Source organism: Myotis daubentonii, chromosome X (genome assembly GCF_963259705.1).
Source record: "Myotis daubentonii chromosome X, mMyoDau2.1, whole genome shotgun sequence".
Taxonomy (NCBI): Eukaryota; Metazoa; Chordata; class Mammalia; order Chiroptera; family Vespertilionidae; genus Myotis; species Myotis daubentonii.
The window spans coordinates 101918871-101934378 of record NC_081861.1 but is presented as its reverse complement, the minus strand read 5'-3'; the positions used below and the strand labels follow the sequence as shown (position 1 = coordinate 101934378).

At 38.3% G+C, this 15508-nt stretch overlaps 1 protein-coding gene across 10 annotated transcripts in view; it reads left to right on the top strand.

The window, feature by feature from the left end:
- ATRX (ATRX chromatin remodeler) overlaps positions 1-15508 on the top strand; it is a 284022-nt gene that overhangs the window by 155637 nt on the left and 112877 nt on the right. For all 10 annotated transcript variants that reach the window (XM_059679370.1, XM_059679369.1, XM_059679366.1 and 7 more), the window contains 7 exons: positions 453-594; positions 2449-2558; positions 3581-3727; positions 3883-4060; positions 7144-7281; positions 9684-9859; positions 13400-13517. In XM_059679370.1, coding sequence (XP_059535353.1) covers positions 453-594; positions 2449-2558; positions 3581-3727; positions 3883-4060; positions 7144-7281; positions 9684-9859; positions 13400-13517 — 1009 coding nt within the window. The remainder of the gene's footprint in view (positions 1-452; positions 595-2448; positions 2559-3580; positions 3728-3882; positions 4061-7143; positions 7282-9683; positions 9860-13399; positions 13518-15508) is intronic.

Below are 15508 nucleotides of genomic sequence, written 5' to 3'. Positions count from 1 at the left end.
CTCTTTGTCTGGCTTTGTGCAGTTTTACTCCTAATATACATTTTAATATTCAGCTAAAATCCAGTGACTCTCATCTTGATTTCTGGAGGTCTTTTATGTAGCTCTTTTTTTCTCTATAGTTCTCTGTAGTTTCTGTAGTCCTTCTTGACCTTTGTTTCCTCAACTCAGCACAACTCTAGTACTCGACTTATGGCTTGTAATGAGATATCCAGGGTGAGAAATGATGAGATAAATCACAGACATTATCACAGTGCTTCTAAGTCTTGTGGAGGTTTTTTAACTTTGGAAAACATGTAAATCTGTGATCTGTCCTGGTCTTCTGAAGCCAAAATATTGGATGTGTGGTTTCGAAGTAGATGTTTATATTTTGAAAAATTTCTTTTAGTAAGAGTAATACTCTACCCTTGTTTGCAAGATTTCTTTGAGCTTAACTATAGTTCCCTTTCTTGTAGGTGATAGAAATAGAAGATGCTTCTCCTACCAAGTGTCCAATAACAACCAAGTTGGTTTTAGATGAAGATGAAGAAACTAAAGAACCATTAGTACAGGTTCATAGAAATATGGTTATCAAATTGAAACCCCATCAAGTAGATGGTAAGAAACTGTTAGATGATTAAAGCATTTTAAATTAAGTTTTACCAACATTTGGTGTCTTCTGTGTGCCTCATATTCTACTAAGCACTGGAGGTACATTGGTGAGCAAAACAAACATGAGATCCATGCTCTTATGGAGCATATAAGCAAATTAGGAAGAAAAAAATTGAATGATTACAATGATAGTGAGTGAGTTGTTTTTTTTTCCAAGATTAATTTTTATTGCACATTTGCTTACAAGTTTGCTTCTTTCAGATAGAGCTCAATTTTTTAGTTAGTTTCAGCAATTCTTCCATCATCTGAATTACAGCAGTGAATTTCTTGCATGTTCCCCTAGGCTCATGTCCCAGAAAATAGAACATTAGCCTTCCCTACCTGTCTAGATACTGGAGCATAGACAACATTTCCTAAAATTGTAACCACTCAAAAACAAACAGCATACTGTAAAGAAAACAATGTGTATGTCTTCATACAATCCAGGCTCAGAGAATTTCTGATAACATAATATTATAAACCCATCTTCTTCTAAATTATTTAATTCTTTTAATGTATAATTAAGCATTGATTTCAGAAAATTTTAACACTTTGGAAAACTGATTCTCTCACAATTAAGCTTTTATAAGGTCTCCCCTCCCACTAAGAAACAACCCCAATGACTCCAAATCTCATTAAGGAACTATTATCTTAGATTAAGCTGTTAGTAGTGTTCCTATTTCCTTTCCACTGTACTCCATAGTTTAATGCAAATGGAGAATATGCTATCCAAGCTGAATAATATGGCACCTGAGCAGATCAAACTTTAAACAGACTAGAATGTTCATAGCTTAATGAACAAAAAAAACACAAGAATGGAAAATTACTATGGTAAACACAAAATTTTGGCCATTAATGGAGCAAAAAAGTAATGGCTAATACTCCTACTTTAAGATAATCAACATTATAGAAAAAAAGAAGTGACAACAGCTATTTGGCAAAAATCTTCTAAATTATCCCAAGTTTTCAAATGGGAAGTTATTTTTAATGCATCACTCAGATTTTACATTTCAATTACTCACACTTTCCTTTTTAGACCTATTCAGAAGAAACTATTCTATTTAAACTTAATCTAGTTTTTCCTCTGACACATTTTTAAAGAGGTGGAAGTAAGTGCCACTTACAAATGGATATATATGGCAAGTGTATCTCACCTGGTCTGCAGTGGTTGACTACGGTCAGCAGCGTGGTGATGGGGAGTTAGTTAGCTAAAATCTTTGTCAGGCAATGCTATTTCAACATTTTGAGGTACGTTTGTTAATAATTTTTCTATATTAGTATTAGATAGTTAACAAAGTATCTCTATCCTCTGCTTTGTTAGAGTGGAATCAGTAAGTCAGTTTTGAGTAAGGGAAGTTCTACAGTTACTACTCTTGGGTAGCCAGCCCCCTTTCTTGTTCAGTCTTTACTAATGAATGAAGGGAGTAATGATAAATTATCTCCTATTATTTTATTGATTTACTCAATAAACCTGAAAGTATATTTGATTGAAATCTGTTTCTTCTTTGGATAAAGTTTCTATTTTAGATTATTTGTATGTTTCTTTGGACCATCCCAGGGAATGGTGGTCTGTATAAGTTAGATAAGGTGAATGAAGGAAAGTCACCTTATTGTGTGTTTGTTTTCACTGTCTTTTTTTCTAGTTCATTGGGGGAGGTTTGCATTGTGGGGAATCCTCATTTACATTTAAGAGATTATTTATTTGTTGTAAAAATTCTATTTCCTAGATGTTTTGTTATTGTTAATGTTTTTGATATATTTATGAAGGAACATTTTTAACTTGGGCCTTTAAATTGAACTTAATGAAGCTATTCTTTTTAGGTGTTCAGTTTATGTGGGATTGCTGCTGTGAGTCTGTTAAAAAAACAAAGAAATCTCCAGGTTCAGGTTGTATTCTAGCCCACTGCATGGGCCTTGGTAAGACTTTACAGGTACGAACATGAAGGTATTCTGTTCTTGTGCACTTATTAATTTAAGAATATAGGATTGTTATGTTTCAGACAGTTATAGGGGTGGAGATAAGGCAGTAAATAAGAATTACAAGATCCCTCCCCCTAAAAGCTTATATTCTGATGGTAGAGAGAGATTTTAATCAAAATAAGAATGTATATTTTCAGATAACAAGTGTTAAGGGAAAATAAGGAGGAAAGCATCTCTTAAGAGGTGATATTTGAGCAGAGATCCTAGTTAAGAGAAGGAATGGCATTACAAGCATAGCCAGTAAAAACTGCTGAGATTCTGAGGTAGAAATGAATTTTCTTTAACACTTTTTAACAGTCTGTCATCCCGTAGTAATGAGAACCTTAAATATTTTTCACTATTAACGTACTACATTTCTGGATGTCAGGAATTGTAACAGAGAAGGGAAATTAGTGAATCTATGTATTTTAAACCATAAGATAATTATTATAGATTCAGAACACTTAAAAATGGAAAAGTACTTCATAACACAATTGTCTATTAATTGCAGTGGCATTTTCTGAAAGGTTGTAGGAATGTTGTGTGGAGGCCAGGAACTTAGTAGCTGTTTTGGTGTGTTCACTTCTTATATTCATACTAGAGGCCCGATGTATGAAATTCATGCAAGAGTAGGCCTTTGCAGCCCTGGCATCCCTGGCTTTGTCCGGAAGGTTGTTCGAACGGTTGTTCCGCCCTTTGGCTGTTCGGTCAATTTGCATATTACGCTTTTATTATTATAGATTATTATTACTGGTCAAAGAATCGTGGAGCTGTATAATTATGCATTATCTAGTTGAAGCCCCCTCCCCCCCCTTTTTTTCTTTTTTTACATAGGATATCTCTTCCCCTGTACTTTGCCTGGTTTGGAAGTTGTGAGCTTTGGTTATCTGCTTTATTGTTTAAAGCAGAAACAAACAAACTGAAACAACTATTGAATTGTAAGATTGCTTGATTTAATTTCTTGCAGATATTGATATCATTTGTTTCTTTGTAGGTAGTAAGTTTTCTTCATACAGTTCTTTTGTGTGATAAATTGGATTTCAGTACAGCTTTGGTGGTTTGTCCTCTTAATACTGCTTTGAATTGGATGAATGAATTTGAGAAGTGGCAAGAAGGGTTAAAAGATGATGAGAAGCTTGAGGTATCATTTTATGTTTTTATTATTAAAATAACTGGATGAAATTAGTATACTAAAAAAGATTGTTTTTTTACCAGTGACATATATTTCAATGAGGATATTTAGCATTTATACATTACTAATATCTACTTTTAAAAATCTTTATTTTCCCACAAAAGGTCTCTGAATTAGCAACTGTGAAACGTCCTCAGGAGAGGAGCTACATGCTTCAGAGGTGGCAAGAAGATGGTGGTGTTATGATCATAGGCTATGAGATGTACAGAAATCTTGCTCAAGGAAGGAATGTGAAGAGTAGGAAACTTAAAGAAATATTTAACAAAGCTTTGGTTGATCCAGGTAAGTTATTAACAGGCACTGTGATAGAGAAGCAAGTTGAATAAAAAATGTACGTTAAGTTTTCCTTCATTGAACAATAATAGATACAGAGGCAGAGCTGCCTCAAACAGATTGTCAAACTGCAGCGGGAAGGCCGGGGAGGGTTGGGGGGCAGGAGGGAGGCGGGTAAGAGATCAACCTAAGGACTTGTATGCATGCATATAAGCATAACCAATGGACATAAGACACTGGGGGATAGTGGAGGCTAGGGGACTGTCAAGGGCGGGGGGGAAAAAAAGGACACATATGTAATACCCTTTGTAATACTTTAAGCAATAAAAAAAAAGAAAGTAAGATTCAGACAAAAAAAAATGTACGTTAAGTTTTAATTAACAAATACCAATTGAGCAGCTGCTAAGTAGCTAGTTTTGTTTCATTTATCCTTCAGGTTTTTGCCTTTTTGTTTCTTGGTATAATTTCATGAAGATGAAATCACCCTTAATGTTGCCAACTGTTCAGAATGCACGTCCTTAGAATAGAAGTGCTTATGGTTTTTAGGAGAGACCTTGTAAACAATTAAAAATGTCACGTGCCTGTGGCACAATTGCAGATATTTCCAACTGTCTGAATATTATATGACTAGTGGCTCAGTGCACAGAATTTGTGCATGGGGGGGGTGTCCCTCAGCCCGGCCTGCACCTTCTCCAATCTGGGACCCCTCAGGGGATGTCCAACTGCTGGTTTAGGCCCGGTCCCTGTGGGACATCCCCCTTGCAATTTGACACTGCTGGCTCCTAACTGCTCACCTGCCTGCCTGCCTGGTCTACCTTAACCACTCCGCCTGCTGGCCTGCTCACCCCAGCTGCCCCCCTGCCAGCCTGATTTCCCCCAACTGCCCCCCACTGCCAGCCTGCTCACTTCCAACTGCCCCCTCTGCTGGCTTGATCACCCCCAACTGCCCCCACCCCCACCCCCGCTGGCCTGCTCGCCCCCAACTGGCCCCCCCGTCAGCCTGCTTGCCGCCAACTGCCTCCCCCCACTGCCAGCCTGATCACCCCCAACTGACCCCCGCCAGCCTGATCACCCCTAAACGCCTCTGTCTTGGCCCCGCCACCATGGCTTTGTCTGGAAGGTCTCCCGGTCTAATCAGCATATTACCCTTTTATTAGTATAGACTAGAGGCCTGTTGCACGAAGAGATTCGTGCAATAGGCCTTCCCTTGCCCTGGCTGCTGGCACCGGTTTTCCTCCAGCACCCGGGACCCAGGCCTTCGCTCCGGATGGAGCCTTCAGTCTTCGCTCCGCCGCTTTGCCCCCTACGTATGCAAATTAACCACTATCTTTTTTGGGTTAATTTGCATACTCTCCTGATTGGCTGGTGAGCATAGCAGAGGGATGGTTAATTTACATGTTTGTCTATTAGATAAGATAACAAGAGCTCTCTCCATACCCTGAAAACAGTCCTTAAGTTTCTATCCCAGCATTATGTCAGAAGAATTGCTGCATACTTTTTCTCTTTTAAAGGGTCGTCACTATTGAAGGTTAACATTTGCAATACTGTTGATTCTTATGACAGTAATCCTCATGACCTAAGATCCAAATATTTGACTCTTTTTTGCCACTTGGAGAAGCATCAAGTTGTACTATCCACAAAACATTTGTATCTATAATTGTTCCGTTCAATTTTCATCTTGTCATATTTCACTACTTTAACACACTATTGAGGCTTTAGATGTTTGTTGAGAAAGTATAATTTTCACTCCAAAATATAATAGTATTCTTTAGAATTCATGGCTTGTCCTCCTTTTTATTTACTTTGATTTTTTTTCATCTTTATTTAGGTATAACTGACAAATTAAATTGTAAGATACTTAAAAGTACACAACATGATGATTTGATGTACATTGTGAAAGGATTCCCCCTTTTACTTATACATCTACCACATCACATATTTACTTTTTTGTAAAAACATTCAAATTCTGAGCAAATTATAGTTATACAATACAGTTATTACCATATTATACATTTAGATCCACAACTATAGTCACCATGTTATACATTTAGATTCTCAGACCTTATTCTTCTTATTCATCTTATAACTGAAAGTTAGTACCCGTTTGCCTCTTTTATTTTATTTTATTTTATTATTATTTTTTTCTATTGCTTTTCAGAGGGACAGTAGAAGGGCGATGGGGGGGGGCGGGAAGAGAAAAAGAGACTTTGATGTGAGAGAGACACATCTATTGGTTGACTCCTACACATGCTGGGGAGTGAGCCCAGCTTCTGGCTGAGCAGTGGGGGTGCACTGGCCACTCAGGACCAGCTCCTGTGCTGCGCATCTGCCCCCTGGTGGTCAGTGCATGCCATAGCTACTGGTCGTTCTGCCATTTGGTCGATTTGCATATTAGCCTTTTATTATACAGGATTACTATAGTGAAAGTTAATGAACAAGCAAACTTGTATTTGGGTACTTTAGAAAAAATACATGTTATTTTAGTAAAGTAAGTGTATATATTTCTTTCAAAATAGTCACTAAGCTGTGTGATCTTTTATAGCTTAGAAAGCATTCTCCCCACCCCTCATAACAATGTAAAAATCAGTTTAGCTGTTTTTATCAGTTAAATTTTCCTCCCAGCAATGAGTGTTATATGGCATAAGTTAAATGGGAAATACTTCATGGCCCATTGTTATTTATATATTATTTCTTAAAATGTAATTTTTTAAAATATATATATATAAATTTCTCTTAGTCTCTGTAAAATTCCTATTTAGATACTGTTTTTCACTTGTAAAAAAGATTTGTTTTTTCAAATACTTCAAATCTATTGGTGGATCTTTTCACCCTTGTGATTATTTTTATTGTTGCTTATTTTTGAGTAACATTATAGTAGTACTTTAATACTCTGCTATTAAGATATAATTAACACTAGTTTATGCCACATGAACCCAATCCAACAGCAGATAAAATATAACTATTCTTGTAAGAATGATGTTTATCTTCCTACATGAGCAGGTCTGTAAAAGAATTAACTTGATTTACTTAAATTGATTACGCTTTATTTGTTATATATTAATTAAATATTGTTTTTCTTTACATTTTTGTAGGCCCTGACTTTGTTGTTTGTGATGAAGGCCATATTCTAAAAAATGAAGCATCTGCTGTTTCAAAAGCTATGAATTCTATACGATCAAGGAGGAGGATTATTTTAACAGGAACACCACTTCAAAATAATCTAATTGAGTGTGAGTGTGAGGGTTATTTTAACAGGAACACCACTTCTAATAATCTATAGAGTATTAGCTTTTCCTCTTTGCCATTCACCTTCTGTTTTTCTAGTATATTCTCTGACCATGAACTATATAGGTCCATCTTAGTCTTCTGTGAGAGAATACCTTACATTTCAAATGTAATGCTTTATAAATATGACTGGTAAACCACAGTTAAGTGTTATACCATTGTGAGCCTTCAACTATAAATAGAGAATTTGAAATATATAAACAGTATCAGAAGTTTTAATTATTTCTTTAAAACAAGCATGTCAAACTCAAATGCTAACATGGGCCAAACAAGGTTTAAGTTTATGTGAGCTGCAAAAACACAAAAGCTTCAATTGTCATAGAAATGTAGGTTTATTTCAATAGAGACATACTGATTACAAAGGGCTGAAATAAATGAGTAATCGTTGACATAAAATAATAGAACATTTTAATAAAAATTAACATTTTCTTTCTTGAACATTAACTTACCAGACACTGAATAACTGCACAAATTAATATGTGTAATGCAAATAAACCTATTTTTCTTGTTCTTCGAAAGCGAAATATTTCCTATTGCACGCACCAAACAAGTCAGTCCAAGACTAATAACATGGCAATTGGATCCTAAAATATTTGCTGCTAGCATCAGTGGAGAGAAATGGTGTGCCTTTGCATAAAGCGCATAAGGGAAATGAATGCAACACGATTATAGTAATCAGTCATTAGCGAATGTTGTAGTTCATTATTAATAATTATGTGTAACAGGATATTGTAAAAATTAAGTTACAAAATTTTTATTAAAACATTTCTTACATACTGTTATATTGGCTGGGCTGCTAAAATATTCATTGTGGGCTGTATGCGGCTTGCAGGCCGAGAGTTTTACATGCTTGCTTTAAAAGCACAGATGCATTTGTGACTATTCAGGAGATACTGTAACAAAATATATCCAGTTTTGGGTGAGGTCCTGATGTGAAATTGAAAAGAAATGCGAGGTATGGAAATTTTAGGAAGGTGAAGGCGGGCAAGGGGAGCTGTGTTGAATCCATGTCAGCATAGAGTTTGTGGTGGGGGAGGATAGATGATGTGAATACAGGGAAATGACTTGTGAATTTTCCTCATTTTAATTTTTGTAACGACACTGAAAAGGGAACACTAGTTTGTTATTTAGCAAGTAACAAATTGAAATTTTTTATTATAATCCACTATAGTAGCATTTTGTTATTTTTATGTTGTTTTCATTCGTTTAGTGTATTTACTAGAGGCCTGATGCACGAAATTTGTGCGAGGAGCTTGACCCTCGCAGCCCTGGCTTCGTCCGGAAGGTTGTCCCACTATCCGATCTAATTAGCATATTATGCTTTTATTATTATAGATAGTAATTTAACTGTTTTTATTATTTTTAATATATGTTATTATTTCAATTTATTTTTATGTGTTCTAGTTTCCTTCTTTTCTCTTACCATACTAATACAAACGCTGTTTCTCATTGTGGTCTGATTTGTATGGGGTAACTGATAATTCTGTTAAAGACTTCTAGAACTAAAGCAGTAATATAAAATTTGATATAGTAGCTTATTACCTGATTTCATTATTTTGATTCAGTATCTATGTTTTTTTAAAATATATTTGTATTGATTTGAGAGAGAGAGAGAGAGAGAGAGAGAGAGAGAGAGAGAGAGAGAGAGAAACATCAATGATGAGAGATAATCATTGATTGGCTTCCTCCTATATGCCCCACACTGGGGATTGAGTCAGCAACCCAGGCATGCATCCTGACTGGATATTGAACTGTGACCTCCTGGTTCATTGATTAATGCTCAATCACTGAGCCATGCTGGCCAGTCTCTATGTGTTGTTATTTTTTCCTAATGTACTCTTGTTGATCATAAAATCTTGGTTAAAATTAATAGAATACTTGTTTTATACTCACATATAAAGAGTACTGAGTTATAATAAAAGAGACAATGTAATGGAGGGGGGGAGAGAGAAATCGAGAGAGAGACATTGATGTGAGAGAGACACATTAATTGGTTGCCTCCTGACCTATCCCAAACAGGGTTGGGGATCAAACCTGCAACCCAGGTACTTGCCCTTGACTGGAAATCGAACCTACAACCCTTTGGTGCATGAACCAATGCTCTAACAATTGAATAACACTGGCCAGGGCTGGTTTTTATTTGAATTTCTCATCTGGTTTAGGAAATCTAGTTCTAGATCAGACTTATAACCAATGTTTAATCTATCTTCAGTTTGGTGTTCTTTCTTTGTAGATTAATTCTAATCCTTCCATGGCATACATATTTTGATGTAAGCATCTTATTTGAAAATTTTTCTGAGACATTTTTTCATTATTGTTGTTAATAAACTAATGTCTTCTCTTTTAGATCATTGCATGGTTAACTTTATAAAGGAAAATTTGCTTGGCTCCATTAAGGAGTTCAGAAATCGATTTATAAATCCAATCCAAAATGGTCAGTGTGCAGATTCTACCATGGTAGATGTCAGAGTGATGAAAAAACGTGCTCACATTCTCTATGAGATGTTAGCTGGATGTGTTCAGGTACAAATACATTCCATAGTAACAAAATTTTATTACTTCATTATATTGCAATCCTAAAATGTTTTCTGAATTTAAATTTTATTTTGTTTCCCCCCTTTTTCAGTATATAGTTTACAGTTAAACCTCCTTGCATTGTCTTTAAAAGTGTATGCAACATTGACTTTTTAAAAAGTTCCATTATTGATTTGCCTAGTGTACATCTTAATATTTGAATATGTAAATGTTTAGATCCCTTATCCTTAAGATAGGGACTATGTACAAAGAACACAGCTATTATGATTAAGAAATTTCTGTGCTCATTCTAAATCTATAGTATTCTAAACATCATTTATTTGAAAGGGTTGTAGTAAAGGCATTTATGATTTACGAGAAATGCCATTTTTTTTTTGAGAAATGCCATTTTAAATGTAATTCTGAAGGAACAGTTTTATTATTGTCAAGTACAAAAACCTGAAGGTCTAGTATTGTTTATATATACATTTTCAATGAACCTATATTAATGAGTAGATAACTCTATAGAGACTGAGTCAGCAGTTAATAGATTTCAACATCTGCACTTTTTCTTTTAATACTAGATACTAATGGTAGCCACAAAGATGTAACAAATGAAACAGGCCATCCTTATGCCTGAGTATACTTATATGATGGTATGTTACCATCATATAAGGCAAAGTCATCCTGTTTTTGTTGGCCACAGGTACTAGCAAGTACTCTGTTTCTGTTGCTGCTACCTAGACAGTGTTTTTGTTTTTTTTTCTGGATTAGGTAGTCATATGTATCTTGCATATTAGTGTTCTTTCTTTTCTATTCCAATAATTGGTTTCAAGAATGCTTATACGTGGCTTGATTTCGCAATTGGGCAAAGATTGCCCCATGAGTTATGCATTATTCTCTGGCATTTTGCACATCTTACACAAAGCACAATTTAGAGTTCATCAGACTTTGATTCATCAATTTTAATGTATGATTAAAGCAAGTCTTTTTGCTAGCACTACCTATTACATCCCCTATTCTCCTTGTTTCTCTTCTCTTATATATATACTAGAGGCCCAGTGCACACAATTTGTGCAAGGGGCTCGGCCCTCGCAGCCACGGTTTCATTCGGAAGGTCGTCTGGATGGTCGAGCTGTTCAGGCATCTGGTCTAATTAGCATATTATGCTTTTATTATATATATATATATATATATCTACACTAATAAAAGACAAAGATGGTAATTTACCTTACCTTCTCTATGCCCATCAGCCAATCAGAAGAGTATGCAAATTAACCCAACAAAGATGGCCGTTAAATTTGCATACTGCAGGCAGGGCGGGACAGCCTGCAGTGTGCGACCCTGGGCGGCGGCACGATCTGCCACCGCCCACCCAGCCGTCATCCGGGCCTGCCATCTGCCACCCGGGGAGCAAGCCTAAGCCAGCAGGTGGTTATCTCCTGAGGGGTCCCAGACTGTGAGAGGGCACAGGTCGGGCTGAGGGACACCCCCCCGCCCCCACCCGCCCCCCCCCGCCAGTGCACAACTTTTTGTGCACTGGGCCTCTAGTATCCTATCTAATAAAAGAGAAACATGGTATACGACCGCTACCCTTCCTATTGGCTAATCAGGGCAATATGCAAATTAACTCAGCCAAGATGGTGGCCGGCAGCCAGGCAGCTTGAAACTAACATGAGGCTTGCTTGCTTCAGTGACGGAGGACTCCAACGATACCCGCCTGCCGTTGCAGGCCTCTGAGCTGCAAGCAAATATGTAACAAACATAGAAGCTAAACAAAACCCCAGAAACCTGCTGGGCTTCAGCCAGCAGGATCGCAACATTGTAAGCAAAGGCCAGAAACCTACTTTCAGCAGCGGAGGCCTAAGAGCTGGAGCCAAGCCTCAAAGCTAAAGCTGGCCCAGAATAAAAAAAAGAGAAAAAAAAGAAAAAAAGGAGTGGTTGGGAGCTTCAGTCACCCCCAGCCTGAAAACAGCCCTCAGCTCCTCACCCAGACTGGCCAGGGACCCCCACCCTGAAGGGTGTGTGACCAGCTGCAAACAGCCATCATCCTCTCACCCAGGCTGGCCAGGCACCCCAGTGGGGACCCCCACCCTGAAGGATGTGTGACTAGCTGCAAACAGCCATCATCCCCTGACCCAGGCTGGCCAGGCATCCCAGTGGGGACCCCCACCCTGATCCAGGACACCTTTCAGGGCAAACCAGCCGGCACCCACCCATGCACCAGGCCTCTACCCTATATAGTAAAAGGGTAATATGCCTCCCAGCACCGGGATCAGCGGAGCCGCGAGGCCTCCCGGCACCGGGATCAGCGTGACGAAGCAGCGCCCAAACCCCCTGATCTCCCTGCGGCTCTGTGTGTGACAGGGGTCGGGGCTACAACCTCCCTATCCACCCTGCTCTGTTCGTGACAGGGGAAGGCGCCCCATCCCCCTGATCAGCCCTGCTCTGTGTGTGACAGGGTGCAGCGCCCCAACACCCCCCCCCCATGGGCCCTGCTCTGTGTGTGACGGGGTAGAGCCATAACCTCCCCATCGGCCCTACCCTGAGTGTGACAGTGGCGGCACCCCAACCCCCTGATTGGCCCTGCTCTGTGGGTGATAGAGGGCGGCACCCCAACCCCCTGATTGGCCCTGCTCTGTGTGTGACAGGGTACAGAGCCCCAACCTCCCTGATGGGCCCTGCTCTGTGAGTGACAGGGGGAAATGCCCCAACCCCCTGATTGGCCCTGCTCTGTGCATGACAGGGGGTGGCGCCGCAACCTCCCCATCGACCCTGCCTTGAGTGTGACAGGGGATGGTGCCCCAACCCCCCAATCGGCCCTACCCTGAGCGTGACTGAGGGTGGAATCACAACTTCCCGATCGCCCTGCTCTATGTATGACAGGGGGTGGCGCCCCAACTCCCCAGTCGGCCCTGCTCTGAGCCCGACCAGGGGCTGCACTGAGGGATTGGGCCTGCCCTCTGCCACCAGGGAGCAGGCCTAAGCCAGCAGGTCGTTATCTCCCGAGGGGTCCCAGACTGCGAGAGGGCACAGGCCGGGCTGAGGGGCCCCCTTCCCCACCCCCCCCACCCCCCGAGTGCACAAATTTTTGTGCACCGGGCCTCTAATATATATGTATACATATACATATACATATACATATACATATACATATACATATACATATACATATATATATATATATATATATATATATATAGAGAGAGAGAGAGAGAGAGAGAGAGAGAGAGAGAGAGAAAGGAGACCATTTGAAAACCTAAATTGCTTACTTGGTAATATGACCACTTCCATTTAAAACTTGTATTGCAGTATCTTTTTACCAGTGCATCATATTGTGTAGTCATATGAAATAAATTGACTGCACTCGTATGGGAATCATTTTGTGTGATTTAAGTGGGTAAATCTGTTTAAGAAGATGTTTTGTTATATGTTTGGTATCTATTTGTGTGTGTGTATCTTTTAGTTGCAAGCAGTGATAATTCTTAGAGCACTTAATTCCTGTTATATATTTAGGTTAACTAATTTTCATTCTCCTGTTAATTACAGAGGAAAGATTATACAGCATTAACAAAGTTCTTGCCTCCAAAACATGAATATGTGTTAGCTGTAAGAATGACTCCTATTCAGTGCAAGCTCTATCAGTACTACTTAGATCACTTAACAGGTAACAAACACTGTTGGTTTATTGTTTTTATCTTCCCTTTAAGTACATTGTTTTCTGTAGAATTCTGTCTTGGTAATTTTACTGTGTCAGTTCTTTTTTTTAATTTTGCAATTGAATAAAATTGGTATGCTTATTTTGTAAAGGTAAAAAATATTTTTAATTAAAAAACACTAAACTTGTCAAAATAAAATCAATGTAGAATAAACAGCTAAAAAAAAAAGAATAAACAGCTGAAAGAATATACACAGCATATATGACTAATACCATTAATTTGTATAAAGCTTTTATTTCAGAAAATTTATTAATGTGAATAAATTCATAAAAGAAAATACATATAATTCTACTATATTATTAAAAAACATTCAACCACATTAATAATAAAAAGCATGTAAATAAAACCCATGAAATCATTTCTTAGTTATCACATTGACAATGGTTGAAGGAAAGGAAGTGGCAAAATACAAGGCAGAGCATATAGTATGCTCCCAATGTTATAAAAAAATACATGCAAATGCCTAAAATATGCCAAAATGTTAACAGAAATTGTTTTCTGGGTGATTTCATTATGATGAACTTTTAGTTTATTCCTTATTCTTTTCTATGGGCTTTTCAAAATACCATGAGTAGGTATCATTTTGTCATCAATAAACTTGTGTATGTGTGTGTCTGTGGCTGTGCCTAAGGTTGTCACTGTTCACAGAACAAAACCTAGTCTCTGTCCTGAAATGGGATTTCTTATTGGTCACTTTATTCTGATACCTTTCCCCAAGTTATGTGTCAGATTTTTTTTAGGGAATACAGTTTGGTAGGTTCCCTTCAGTCGTTGTGGATACAATAATTTATTAAAAAATAATGGAAGGTGGAAGTGTGTGCCCACATATTAAAATTATACTTTATATTAATAGTTAATGTGATTCTGTTTGTAACAGCAGTGCATTTTACAGAGTAAAATAATGCTGATGGTCTATAAGAGTTGTTCTGCTTTGGGGAAAATAGGATTTGAATGTTAGTATTTTATATAACTTCTTTTTTGCTATATTTTAAAAACAGTTTTCTTGTTGACTTCTGGAAGAAAATCACTTCTAATAAAGCACATGTTTTCCTTTGTATATCAATCAGAAGCTATAAGATTTATTATACCATACTGTTTTATTTTTATTTTTTTTAATTTTTTTTTATTGATTTAAGAGAAGGAGAGGAAGAGAGAGACAGAAACATGAATGATGAGAGAGAATCATTGATTGGTTGCCTCCCGCATGCCCCCCCCCCCCGGGGGGGGGGGTCAAACCCACAACCCAGGCCTGTGCCCTTGACCGGAATCTAATTTGGGACCCTTCAGTCCATAGGCCCACGCTCTATCCACTGAGCCAAACCAGCTAGGGCTATACCATACTGTTTTATTTTTATTTTTTTATTTTTTTTCAATAAATATTAGTAATTATTTATTTTGTTTACTGAGCACCTACTATATGCCACTTACTATATGCCAACCATAGTATTGGCTGATAATTTAGCAGTGAATAAGAAAGATAAAGCCCCATGAAGCTTACTTTCTAGTGACAGATAAAACAATTTCAGATGGTGGTAAGGACTATGAAGAAAAGATAAGGTGTGGAAAAGTGGAGAGCTCCTTTAGACAAGAGACAGGAGGTCATGGGATGCTGGGGTCCAACCCCAGCAGGTCCAGGGGTCCCCAAAAGTGTGGATGGAGTTGGCCAAGAAGGACTAACACGGAGGCAGCGTTCAGTTGACCAGCATGGTTGGGTTCTCTCGCCTGGTTCTATCTAGGATCTCCAGTCAGGTTCTGTGTCCATGTTCTCTTGCTAGCTTCTCCAGCCAGGTTCTGTAGCCATGTTCCCTTGCTAGGTTCTCCAGCCAGGTTCTGTCCAGCGAGGTTCAGTCACCAGGTTCTAGTCAGGTTCTCTTGCCTTGTTCTATCCAGGTTCTGTAGCCAGGTTCTGTCTCTAGGTTCTTCAGCCAGGTTCTCTCTA